Source organism: Hydra vulgaris, chromosome 03 (genome assembly GCF_038396675.1).
Source record: "Hydra vulgaris chromosome 03, alternate assembly HydraT2T_AEP".
In the NCBI taxonomy this organism is placed as follows: Eukaryota; Metazoa; Cnidaria; class Hydrozoa; order Anthoathecata; family Hydridae; genus Hydra; species Hydra vulgaris.
The window spans coordinates 62,682,690-62,697,500 of NC_088922.1; the positions used below are offsets into that span (position 1 = coordinate 62,682,690).

At 30.1% G+C, this 14,811-nt stretch overlaps 1 protein-coding gene across 1 annotated transcript in view; it reads left to right on the top strand.

Annotated features, from left to right (window-relative positions):
• Positions 1-6,817: 6,817 nt before the first annotated feature.
• LOC100199979 (dnaJ homolog subfamily C member 16) overlaps positions 6,818-14,811 on the top strand; it is a 27,503-nt gene continuing 19,509 nt past the window's right edge. Inside the window, exons 1-6 of the mRNA XM_065793945.1 lie at positions 6,818-7,389; positions 11,322-11,388; positions 12,266-12,542; positions 12,791-13,032; positions 13,740-14,003; positions 14,195-14,325. Of these exons, the coding sequence (XP_065650017.1) occupies positions 7,250-7,389; positions 11,322-11,388; positions 12,266-12,542; positions 12,791-13,032; positions 13,740-14,003; positions 14,195-14,325 (1,121 nt within the window). The 5' untranslated portion in view covers positions 6,818-7,249. The remainder of the gene's footprint in view (positions 7,390-11,321; positions 11,389-12,265; positions 12,543-12,790; positions 13,033-13,739; positions 14,004-14,194; positions 14,326-14,811) is intronic.

Below are 14,811 nucleotides of genomic sequence, written 5' to 3' on the forward strand. Positions count from 1 at the left end.
CTGGCTTACCTGATATCTGTACACAAAAATGGGCCCAAAAATGGGTCTAAAAAATCGGCCCAAAAAATGGTCCCCCCTGACCCCGGGGTCAGGGGGGCCCATTTTTGGGCCCCCTTGACCCCGGGGATCGGGGTACGGGGTCAAAACCCAGCTAAGAACCTTCTCCCCCTCGAGGACTACCCCCATGCCAAATTTCATCGAGATCGGTCCGGCGGTTTGGATTTCTATAGAGAACAAACAAACAAACACACACACACACATTGCCTTTTATATATATAGAAGATAGAAGATAGAAGATATATATTACGTCAAATGTGAACAAAACATTAGGAAAAAAAAACAAAAAAAAAACGTTATGAAATATGTAACGAAAAGCTTGGTAGACTAACTTTCTATCTAGACGTGCTTCCATTAGTCTAGCAGCTCCTTTATGAGATGTATAAAGTACTAGAGCTACAAATCTGCTTGACAAATTCCGAACTTCTAGCAGATTGAGCGCTTCTTCAGTCTGAGTTGATCCTTGCAAGTTAGCTTATCCTAGCAAGTTCTAGATCCTAGCAAGTTACTAGAGAAGGAACATCTAGTAATTTCCTTTCCTTGTATTGCGGAGCCCCAGAAAAAAGAATTGCTAGCCACTCGTATGTTTTTGCCAGCATATCTTTTAAAAGCTTAACTTCTCAATTTAATGCACCATATTGGGGAAAGTTCTCTTTTCATTGTTTCCATAAGATTTCTTGCAATCTGGTGACAATTGAACATTATTTTTTGCCAAGCCTAAGATCTAGAAATATCAAAGTCTTTAAGATTACCTCCATCAGTTTTTATTACTGCAGATATAATCATTGTCGTTTGATTATCTAAAAGCTTGAGACGATCAGCAACATTGGTTATCTGGTCACATTGCATTATCTTCTTAGGCAGCTTAAGAGTTACAAAATTGCTTGTCTTACTAGTTTCATTTTAGCTTTAAATATTTTATCATGCTCGTTCATGCATGTTCTCTTTTCCTGTTTTTGGTCCAAAATAGAAATCGATATCATCTTGTTTTTGTAATATTACAATTACAAGTTGCTTTATGTAAGGTAAAGTTACTAGTACTTCTAAGTTCTAAGGTTTCTACTAGTATTGCTTCTAGTCTTATCCTGAAGTGGACTATCTTTTGGTTTATTAGACACTCTGTCCTCAGTACTTCGCTGTGACGGCTACCGCTCACGTTTCTTACTACCTTGAGTCAACATTTTTTCAATATAATCAATGTCGAAATAAATAATACATTTATAAAAGAGTGCCAAAACTTATATTTTTATTATCAAATTATATTTATATTATATATCAAAAATTAAATTATATATCAAAAAATATTATCAAAACTTATATATTTATAGCTGGCGCAGATGTATTTTTAATACATTGTTTCCAGTTTAGGATGTTGAATGCTGGATCTTCTTGACTCAATGCATGGGTTTGCTTGTGTCACTGTTTTTATGACTAGGCAACTCATTCTATTATCTCCTTATGAGGGTACAGCTCTAAAACTCAGTTTTATGGTTCTGAGGCCGGCTGGTAGTCAGGTTTCCCGAACTCTGTGGTAGCTCTCAGAGAGGCTGATTCCATCAACAGCTGAAAAATATCAAAGTATTAACAGTGCCATGTTGCGCATGGATGGTGTCCCTGTTTGTACTTTTGGTGTGCATTGCGGAGGCCACATTTGGAGCCCTTTGTTACGGCTTAGGGTTTATTAGTAGTAATGAGGCAATTGCTTGGGCTATTAAACAGTGTTCTGAGTACTATCTATGCTTTGAGTCAAGTTCTTCAATCTAATTTAAAAATGAATAAAGTACCAAAAACTATAAAACACAAAAAACCATCATCATCACCAAGTTCTCTAAACCTATCATTCACTAATATTCGTGGTCTTCGAAGTAACTTTTCTTCTGTTGAGTCTTATCTCTTGCAAAGTTCACCAGACCTACTTGCTCTTTGTAAGACTAATTTGAGTTCGGCTGTCTCATCTTGTGATCTTAGTGTTGATGGTTATCTTCCTCTGATTCGTAAAGACTCCAATAGTCACATGCTTGGCCTGGGCATTTACATTCGTAAGAATTCACCTGTTTGTCGTGAAACTAGGTTTGAATCCACAGACTATTCTTTCATGTGCTTTCGTTTAGCACCACTTCACTCTATTGCCTTCTCTTTGTTCTATATCGATCTCCTTCATCTCAAGACTGTACTCTTTTTGATGTTATTTCTGATCATATTGACCAAGCCCTCTCTCTTTATCCATCAGCTAATATAGTTGTTGTCGGTGACTTTAATGCTCACCACTCTGAATGGCTTGGCTCTAGTGTCAGTGACTCTGCAGGCATTAAAGCCCACAACTTTTGCCTTTCTCAATCCCTAACTCAAATAGTCAACTTTCCAACTCGCTTTCCTGACAACCCTAATCATTTACCTTCTCTACTCAACTTATGTCTTGTTTCTGATCCTAGTCAGTGCTCAGTTTCTCCACATTCACCCTTAGGTGCTTCTGATCACAGTTTGATCTCTTTAAAACTAATATCTCATTCTTCTTCATCACCTGAATACCCCTACTATCGAACCTCTTACAACTACAGTAAAGCTGACTGGGATTCTTTCCGTGATTTTCTTCGTGATGGCCCTTGGGTAGAAATCTTTCGACTTCCTGTCGACAAATGTGCTTCTTATATAACTTCGTGGATTCAGGCTGGCATGGAATCTTTTATTCCCTCTCGACGATTCCAGGTCAAGCCTCACTCTCCTCCATGGTTTTCCTCACACTGTGCTGCTGCGATTGCCAATCGAAACCGTTACTTCCATATTTATCAGCAAAACAATTCTCCAGAAAACAGACGTCTGTTTATTACTGCTAGAAACAACTGTAAAAAGGTTTTGTCTAACGCCAATACCCGCTATTCTCAGGTCATGAAATCTCGTATCTCATCTCAAAAATTAGGCTCTCCTGACTTCTGGAGAATCTTTAATAATATCAATAATAAGGGCAAATCTATAATTCCACCTCTCTTGTATGGTTCAGACTTTGTCACCTCACCTAAAGACAAAGCCGAACTGTTTGCTAAAAACTTTTCATCAATATCATCTCTTGATTCCACTAATTGCGTTCTACCTGATATTGCCAACAAACAGGTTGATTCATTGCTTGACATTCATATCACTTCAGCATCTGTATCTAAAGTGATTTCCTGTCTAGACTCTTCTACAGCTTGTGGCCCAGACAACATACCTGTTATTGTCTTGCAGAAGTGTTCTCCAGAGCTGTCGTCTATACTCTCAAAACTATTCAACAAGTGCTTATCAGAGTCTTGTTTTCCAGCCTGCTGGAAAGCCGCATCTGTTATCCCTATCTTCAAAAGTTCTGGGGAGCGATCTGATTCGTCTAACTACCGTCCCATAAGTCTTCTTCCTATCATAAGCAAGGTTTTTGAATCTTTAATTAACAAACACTTAATTTCTCATCTTGAATCTAATAACTTACTTTCTGACCATCAATATGGATTTCGATCTTCTCGTTCTACAGCTGATTTGCTAACAGTAATAACTGACAGGTTTTATCGTGCATTAGATGAAGGTGGAGAGGTTAAGGCCATCGCTCTTGACATTTCAAAAGCGTTTGATAAAGTTTGGCATGCTGGTCTTCTCCATAAGCTTTCTTCTTATGGTGTATCCGGCAACATCTTTAAGATCATTGAATCCTTCCTTTCCAATCGTAGCATAAAAGTTGTCCTCGATGGACAACACTCTTCTTCTTATTCTGTAACTTCAGGGGTTCCTCAAGGTTCTATCCTTGGCCCTATACTCTTTTTAATTTACATTAACGATCTTCCAGATATTCTCACATCTAAGGTGGCATTGTTTGCTGATGATACTACCATTTATTCTTGTCGTGATAAGAAACCAACACCCTCTGATTGCCTGGAGGGGGCATTTGAGCTTGAAAAGGATCTCACTTCTGCTACAGCATGGGGCTCACAGTGGCTGGTGAACTTTAATTCAGATAAAACTCAATTTTTTTCAGCCAATCGTTATCGCAATAATTTAGATCTTCCTATATTTATGAACGGTGATGTACTCAATGAGTCACCTACTCTTCATCTTCTAGGATTAACTCTTACTTCCAATCTTTCTTGGAAACCATATATCAAATCGGTTGCAAAATTAGCATCTGCTAAGGTTGCATCTCTTTATCGAGCTCGCCACTTTCTTACTCTGGATTCTATTCTCTACCTCTATAAATCTCAAATCCGGCCTTGTATGGAATACTGTTGCCATATCTGGGGCGGATCTTCTAATGATGCCCTTTCTCTTTTAGACAAGGTGCAAAAACGCATTGTAAACATAGTTGGACCTGCTCTTGCAGCCAACCTTCAACCATTATCACATCGTCGTAATGTTGCTTCTCTTTCTCTTTTCTACAAATACTATAATGGGCACTGCTCGAAAGAGCTAACGTCTCTTGTGCCATCTACTAAAATTCATTCTCGTGTTACTCGTCATTCAATTAAGTGTCATCCTTTTTCTGTGACTGTTCCTAAGTGCTCCAAAAACGCTTATTCGTCTAGTTTTTTTCCTCGAACATCAGCTCTTTGGAATTCGCTTCCTTCATCTTGCTTTCCTGATTCATATAATTTGCAATCTTTTAAATCGTCCGTCAATCGTTATCTTGCTCTACAATCTTCATCTTTTCTCTTACAGTAACTTCCAACTTTAATTAGTGGCTGCTTGCAGCCTTGTTGTAATCTAATATTTTTAAAAAAAAAAAAAAAAAAAAAAAAACATTTATAAAACAGTACCAAAACAATACAACTGGAATCAATTGAAAACAAATCAAAGCCTTTTCTTAGTAAAGTTTCTTTGCCTATTGAATTTCTAAAACATTAAAAAAAAAAATTAAAGAAAGTATAGTTAAAAAAAGAGGCGCATGTTCAGAGGGTTTGAGGGACCTCAGAACCACTTATCAAAAAGTTGTAAAAAGTTTATTTAAAATAAATATATATATGTATGTATGTGTGTGTCTCTGTGTGTGTCTCTGTGTGTATAATTCTTAAAATGAGAAACACTATTCAAGCAGAGGAGGGCTATTGTCTTCCTGTTTTTTTTTATCAAATATATACATCTTTTTGCGTAAAAAAACTAACTTGTTGACAAGTGTTTATACATTACTTACAAAATAACTTTCGCCAACATATACTTTATTTTACAATTTTTAAGCTGATATTTTTTTAATAAATAATGTAGTAATAAATTGTCAAATGATTTTTTAATTTTAAATTGTTTATGGGAGGAATATCTAATTTCTACAGATTTCTAATATGTAGTAAAAATTTTTTCAAAAATGAAAATTACACGATACCCTTATAGCACCCTTTTTTTTAAAAAGTTAGGTTGGAAGCTGAAACGGAAATTAATAGGGGGTTAAGGCAGCCAGAATCAGAATTCGAAAAGAAAACACCCCTCCCCCTCCGTTTCAACGCCAGTGTCTTTTAGTATACCGTACAAAACGCTATTTTAAAGATATTTTTTTTTTATATTTTACGTTATACAATCTCTAAATTCAAAATCAAGCTTTTTAATTATTTGTTAAAAAAATACAATAAAATATTTCTACAAGTTAATATTGGAATTCTTTATTATCTATATCAATTCGTGATCCCTCAATTTTTTATTTGATATTTTTAACATTTTGAAATTTTTTTCTATCTGCCATTTTGAAACTTTTTTATTCTAATATTATCAATATTAGTACCAATATTTTGGCATTCTTTATTTATTTTTCTATTTATTTATCTCTTTTAATTCAACCATTCTCTACTTAATGTTTGGTGTCGCTGTCATTATTCACTAAATTTTTGTTGCTGCTGTTATCGTCCTTACTTATGAAATTCTCTTTTTATTATAATTGTTATCATTTTGTTGCTATTATTATTATTATTATTATTACTGTTGTTGTTGTTAGTATTATCGTTATTATTATAATTAGTATTATTGTTATCAGTTATTATTACTAGTTTCATCAATGATTATAAGGTTATGTTGTATATTCAGGTATTTACTTTATATTGGTACTTGTACTATTGTAAATTTCCTTGAAATGTTATAACTATTTCGAAATATATTTGATTTGATTTGATATACAACGCATAATGCCACTACTTAAAAATACTCCCTTAACATTTAATTAAAATTTTTCTTTAAATTATAAAATAAATTGTTGTTTTTAATTTAAGCACCAAAAACTATTTGGGGACAAGCAATAAAATAAAAAAAAAAAAAAAAAAATGTCATGACCTTTTAGAGGTCGCCCATAAGTACGTACGCTTTTTTCCGTCTATATCCCCTTTCCCTCCCTCCCCCCGCATTCCCTCTCTCCCCCCACATATATATATATATATATATATATATATATATATATATATATATATATATATATATATATATATATATATATATATATATATATATATATATATATATATATATATATATATATTTATTGAGAGCCCTCCTTCTCCCAAAAGTACCTATGCTTTAAACCTATTTATCTAACATTTTATGATATTTTTTAAAATTTAGTGTCTCCTTTCTTTTATAATTGACCCACTGCCCTCCCATCTCATATACGCCATTTGCAGACCCCGTCTTCCCCTCCGAGTGTACGTACTTTATGGACGATCCCTTACCCGATTTTACATTGTCCGTGTCCGTCAGTTCGTACATAAGTCCGTGCATAAGATTTGTCCGAAGACGAATTTAAAACCGGAATTGTAACAAGAAAACTTGTTAAAAATGAATTGAAATGAATAAAAAAGTACTCATCTGTTTAAGTAGAAATTTCAAAACTGTGTAATTTACTAAAGCTATAGGTCTTGTTATTGTCTACTTTAAAAGTAAAATTCTAGACCTTGATAAAAAATTTTAAAATAAATTTACTGTATGGCACTGCTATAAACTACTATATTAGTCTTAATAAATGTGGTAAAAATCCACTGTTCAAGAAACTTTGGTCTATACGAGTAGTTTTTTTTTTAATTATCTAATAAAATTATAATATAAAATAGACATGCATTATTAATAAGAATGTTCAATTTATAATTTGATTTTATATGTTTAGCAGCATTTATGTTTTTCACTTTTTCTTAACATTCACTTGTGAAGCAAATATTTTTCTAGTATTTAAACAATTTAGTTTGATAGTTTATCAAGATTGACTGCAATGTCATACTATTGGTTTTTTGTGGTGTTTTTTTTTCCAAACTTCTGTTATTCTATCCAGCCATATGATGTATTAGGTGTAGATCCATCTTATTCTCCTGAGCAGATTAAAACAGCTTACAAGAAGTTGGCTAAACAGTGGTTTGTAATCTTTTACATTTAAGTTAAAAATTCTTAATATAAGTCTATCATCTATTGTCGTTTATCTATTATTGTTTATTATATTGTCTATTACATTTTATATTACTATAGTTTTAATCTTTTTACTAATAAAGTTTCTGTAATATCAATTAAATATTACTGATAGATAAAATCAGTTTTATAAGTTTAGAAAATGTTTGTATGTTTGTTGTTGTAGATATATGAAAAATTGTTTAACTATCTTATAAATTATTCTTAAATTTAAATTCTCTTTAAGAATTTTCAGAGTTAAACCCCTGATATTTATTCAGGGATGGGTTTGATAAACCATTGCTGGGGCCAAAGCCGGGCATGCTAAATCTTAACAAACCCTATAAATGAAATAAATATTTCATCTTGGATTGAAATTTATAGAATGTTTATAAATAAATATAAATGAATATATATGTCTAAATATATATATCTATATCTCTCTCTTTCTCTCTCTCCACACACACACACACACACACACACACACACACACACACACACACACACACACACACACACACACACACACACACACACACACACACATATATATATATATATATAAATATATATATATATATATATATATATAAATATATATATATATATATATATATATATATATATATATATATATATATATATATATATATATATATATATGTATATATATTCATGTATATATAAATATACCAGGGCTATTCTAGGAAAATAATTTAGCCGGTAGTAGTGGCGGCTAGGAAAATAATTTTATGGCAAGTGCAGGCACGGCGCCTGCGCTTGCCATAAAATTATTTTTATGGCAAAACAACAATATTTGCTGTATTTTACCAAAAATAATAAAAAATGAGGTCCTTAATTTCTAAATTTATGCAGTGCCCAAATGTTGCCCAAATTTAACAATTTTGAAAAGGGTCTAGAATCTCCCAACATTCAACACTTGTAGAAAAGGGTCCTGATATATATATATATATATATATATATATATATATATATATATATATATATATATATATATATATATATATGTATATATATATGTATATACATATATATATATATATATATATATATATATATATGTATATATATATATATATGTATATACATATATATATATATATACATATATATATATATATATATATATATATATATATATATATATATATATATATATATATATATATATATATATATATATATATATATATATATATATATATATGTATATATATATATATATATATATATATATATATGTATATATATATATATATATATATATATATATGTATAAATGATATATACACACACATATATTAGGGTGGTCTTAAAGAACCTTAAGATTTTAAGTTTTAAAATATTGTCTGACCTTCTTATTTGGTTCCAATATATATTAAAAAAATTCGGGCAAAAAATGAGCTTAATTGAACAATATTTAGAGGTAGCTCAAGCAATTTGAAATTATTGCTTATATGAACTTACAGCATTTACAGCCAAAAAAAGCACATTTTTTTTGGTTTCAAAAAGCATATGGTAAAAAAATCAATCTGAACTACTATAACTTTTTAATAATAGAAACCAATGAAAAGCACTAGAATAGCTGACATTAGAGCAAGTTAGTTTTGCAGAAAAGTGGATTTCTTTGCATCAGAGAAGTTTGCCCAGTTTTCTTCAATATTTTGAAAAGCGTACTGCAGCTGCTCTTCACTCTTGAATCAACCAGACTTTGCTACATCCTGGATCAGGGCAACTCCTCTTTCTGCATGGTCATTGGCTAATGCCTGGGATTTCACAATTGTTGTTGCAGCCATGAAGTCATCTTGGCTGTTCCATGTTTTTGGATCTTCAGCTTGGAATTTATCTGACATGCCCAGAGTAGCAAATATGTTCCTATTCCTTTTGGAAATAAAATCAGGAAGAGTTTTTTGTTGTACCATAGCTTAAGTCACCTGGACACGTTTCTTCTTCTTTCTCTGAGTATCCTTTAACAATTAGAGGCTGTTCCAGTAGCTGTTCAAGAAGGATGCAAGCACCAGACAATTGACCAGTGTTGGAGCTGGTTGTATCAAAACACATACACAGACTAATACTTCCAGCTCATATTTTTGTAAGGCATTATGTACCGATTGTGTCTCTGATCGCCTAGTATCTACAAAGTAAAGATTCCCAGCAAATTATATAATGTATAATATATAAAAACATGTTTATTTGTTAGTACCTGCAGAAATTTTCGGAATATCCAAAGGCTTTATACACCCCATTGTTGTGACAAGCATTAGCAACCTGGCAACCTGGCAACCTTCTCCATTCCAGGCAGATCAATCATCAGTTTGCCATCCCAGTGCTCTGTAAGAGCTGTGTTGGGCTTGAAATCTTGAATTATTTTGGAGGTGGCTTCCTGCCTGTATTTTCAACGATCGCAACACATGGTTGATTTATTCAAAGCAAATGATTCAGCCTCTTGTCTTAGAGCCCTTGAAGTCCTAAATGCAACCATCATGACATAGCTTGATTTATTTGGTCAATTAATATTTTTGATTTGGTACTGTAAACTTTCATAACTTTACATTTTTGTAAAAATGGTATATATATATATATATATATATATATATATATATATATATATATATATATATATATATATATATAATAATCATTTTATTAAAAAATTATTGTTTTAGAGTTCATTGCAGAAAAAAGAATTTTTATTACTAAAAATGAAAGAAGTGTATTTTTTTGATAATAATTCCTAAATAATCTTAAATAAATTTTTTTTTATAAAATGATTGTTATTTTTGAATTTTTTAAATATTATTTCGCTTCTTTCGATACCCAACATAAAATACTTTTGAAAAACTTTTTTTATGTATACAGGGATGTACACTCAGACTTTTAGTCGGTTGTCAGAAGGGCGACTGAAACTAATCAGTTTATTAGTGTTGGTTCCCTGCTGATGCTTTGAGTTGCCTGTCTTTATTTTATATAAAAATTTTCAGCAGAGTTCTCGAATATTCTAGTCATTTTTCCTTATACGACTTAGTTTAGACTAGTAATATTTTGCATAAATAATAGTAATATATTAAAATACTTTAAATTTTATTTTAAAACCCTTTGCTTTTAATGTGTTGTAATTATTAAGATCTTATTTGTTTCAGGAGCCTAAAAACTTGATGTTTTGAAAGTGTTTTAAAGTGCTGCGTTGTAGTTTGATTTAATTTTGAACCGCATTAAAAATCATTTAAAACTTATAAAGAAATGTTGTATGTTATGAATTAGTTAGCAGATGATAAGAAAAAAATTTCTTCAACAAAAATTGCTAAACTATTTTACATGCCTTTAAAACTAAATTTTAAATCCAACATTTTACTATTTTACATTCCTTCAAAACTGGGGCAAATTAAAATTAATCTTAAAATTTTTAAAATTATAATTAAAGTCTTTTAATTATAAAAATTTGTATAAAAAAGTTCATATAAAAATATTCGTATAAAAAAAAATGTAGAAAAAAATCCATGTAAAATAATTTTAAAAATTCAAAATTCAAATAGCGGTTAAATACTTTTTTTTTCGAAATAATTTTTTCCCAATAAATGTAACATAAATGATATTAAAAGATAATTTACATGGTGATTTACAAATATTCAAATATGCAAAATAAAATAGTTTTTGCTTAACGTAAAACTTTTTTTGATCGCCCCTCAGCTCTGCATTTCAATATGTCATACACGACATTATATTGAAATAGAGAACAAGTTCACTGTTTTATGTTACACACATTAAATAAGTGTGTGCTTTTGTATGATTAAGATTTTTTATTTGATGAAATAATTCGTAAGTTTAAAAAGTAAAAAAGAAGATATTTTATTTAATGTAAAAAATCTTTATTTGTTTTATAGGCATCCTGATAAAAATAAAGACCCAAATGCAGCTGCTATGATGATGCAGATCAATGAAGCTTATGAAGTAATCTGTTATATTATAATTTAGTAGTTTTTAGTTATATTTTTTTATTTCGTTGTATTAATATTTGTGTGTGCCTGTGTGTTTATTCCCTAATTGCTTCATTAATGTTTAAAATTTTTTTAAATAAAAAAAAAAATATATTTACATATATCATATTACTTACAATTTTATTATTTTCATAATAAAAATTAAATTTTTTTTGCCAACATTTTATGGCAACATGCACAACAATCCTTAAAATAATTAGGAGAGATGTTTTTGCTCTTTTACTTATAATAAAACTGCTTATACATAAAAGCTTATAATAAAACTGCTTATACATAAAAGCTTATATAAAAATTGTTTTAAAATAATTAGGAGAGATGTTTTTGCTCTTTTACTTATAATAAAACTGCTTATACATAAAAGCTTATATAAAAATTGTTTTAAAGTGAAATAAGCTAAAAGAAACTGATATAAATAATGTCTTGATAATAGTTTTGGGTAGACCAAAAAATGTTGGCAAAAAGTTTACACTTATTATAGTAGAATGCAGAATCGGAACAAGTCCTACATAATCTTAGTTCACTAGATTACTGAAATGTTCAAACTTCAAATGGCATTTTGTTGCTATTTATGGATCTATTTTCAAACCTTGACAAATGTTTTATCCATTCAAACTCAAATTGATTTGATTAGATTAAAATTTAATGATCAAGCTGGCCAGAGCAATAAATTGATTAATTGTTTGAATTTAACTATTTTTGATCTAAAATAAACATCTTACAAGTTAATAATAATAATAATTATTTGTTAATAATAATAGTAATTTTTAATTAATTAGCAGTTTAATTTTTTTAAATTCTTCTTTTAACTCTTTTAACTTTTTAATTTTTAGATTTTGTCTGACCCTGAGCGCAAGCAACAGTATGATCAGTATGGGACCACAGATTCACAAAAACAAAACTGGAAAAATTTTCACCATGAAGTACGCCCTGGACCTGAAGGATTTTTTTCATTTATGTTTGAAGATCTTCCATTTGGAACACATTTTCATTCACAACGCCGTTCAAAAAGAAACATGTTAACAAGATATAGTTACCAAAATATTGTTCTTCCTGACAGTTATCATAAACTTTTTTTGATTGCTGTGTTTGAAGATATGTCGTTAGAATGTATTTTAACTTTTCTTTTTCTTTTGTTTAAATTAAGAAATTGTTTAGAAGCAAAATAAATAATAGAGTTTTAATGCTTATGTTTTCTATTATTACTATTTATATTTTATATCATTACTAATTATACCATAACATGCTGAGTGTACCACTTCTATGTTTGAACTCAAAGCGAGTTCAAAAATAAAATAAGAAAAATGAAATTAAATCTTTAAAAAAGATTTTTAATTAAAGTTGAATTATATTTTTAGGTATGCAACTGCAACCATTATGGGATAAATTATCAAGTGGTTTAGAGAACATTGGAATTGGAACCTATGAATTGCAATTTAGTGACGATCAACGATTGGCGCATGATTTAGGTGTTAATTGGTTTCCTGCTTTTGTTGCAGTAATTGCAGGAAGGGCAATTAAATACAAAGACTATTATAAAACTGAAAGGGGTATTAGAGACTTCCTGGCTACACTTTATCCACATGACAACATAGATTATGTAAGAACACTTGAGTTTAATTTATGCCTTTAATCCATGCATGTAGTCACACACACCTAATGTAAAAATAAATGGCCAAAGTACATTTTTATCTAATGATATGTATGCAATCAGTTTTAGTTTTATTTTACCATGCTAATTACATTTGTAATTAATTGTAATTAGCATTTTTTGAAATCCAATTAAACAATGGAAAGGAAAAATAATAGAAACCAAAAATTAGTTTAATAAAGTTTAGGTAACTTGATCATTTCTGTATTTTTAGATTAATACTTTTCAAATATAAGAAATATAGAATGTGGGGTCAGCATGTTAATCCATTTTTTCTTCTCAACTTTATCTTTGTATATTTCATAAACTTTAGTTGTCTTAGCTCATTATTTCTTTACCAAGCTGGCCACTAAAACAGCAGTACATAAGCTAGCCATTAAACAACTGTACATAAGTGAGCCACTTAAACTAAAACAAGTCATTGAAAATGTGCTACTATATTTTTTTTATTACTTATTTTGGCATTAGACAGTAAATTCAAGGCCTTTAAATAATAAAGTAACTACCTAACTAATATGTAGTGTTTTTAAGAAATGTTTTTATTAATTTGTTTTTAAACTCTCACTGTAAAAATTAATAGTGCAACAAATTAAATTTTAGGCAAATACAAAATATTTGTAAACCAATAATAAAATAAATTTGTTGTTTTATTATAGATTAATTCAGCTGACCGAGAATGGTATTTTGAACAGGCTTTTCAAGAAAACAAACCTCAATGTTTGTTGTTTAGTCATCATGTATTTCCTCCTCTATTGTATTTATCTGTTGCTTATGAGTATCGTTCCAAGGTAAAGTTTGCCTATATAGAAGCAAAAAATCATATAAATACACGATTGCGTGAAAAGTACAATGTAAATAAAAATGATCCTACTATTGTTATGCTAAAGGAAGATCCTTCTTCTCCTGTTGAAGTAGTTAGGGTAAAATTTTAGTTTTGTAATTTGTTAAAAGAATGTTAAACTATATATTTTTAAAATTTTTCAAAATAGTATTTCCACCTTTTTTTATTTTTTTAAATTTTATTTCGTTTGTTTTTTATGTGTTGTGTGTTACTGTCTACTTTGTAGTGAAAAAATTTTGAAAAGCATAAAAATGTTTTTAATATTGACAGGGAGATGCCCTGAGACGTGGAAAATTACGGGAAGTTGTATCAAGCAATTTGCATTTCCATGTGCCTCGTCTCTCATCTCAGAAGTATTTTGATGATCTCTGCCCAAAGAAATATGCTTCCGATCGACAAAAGTTTGTTCTTAATATTCTAACAATAATAATTACAATTTTCTCCTAAATAATGATTATCATTTTTTTATTTTAAATGTTTTATATAATATATATAGTTCCTAAGTTCATTCTGATTGCATAGGTTTTACCCCTGATTGCCCAAATCAGGATTTCCCATACATGTTCAATAGGATTCATATCTGGGATGTGGGGTGGCATTTCATTTGCTCAATACCCTTATTGTGTAAGAAATTGCTTACTCGCTTAGCTTTATGGCAAGGTACATTATCATGTTGGAAGATAAAGGAACCTCTTCTGCCATAAAGCTCTCTGGCTGTAGGTAGCATGTGATTTCTTAAAACATGAAGGTGTTGGTCTTGATTCATGTTGCCTCTGAAACAGTACAAATGATCAACCCCATGCCAGGATATGTATCCGCAAACCATTAGAGATCCACCATAATGTTTCATACAGGGATTATCTTTTTCCTGATATTTCCGGAATTCC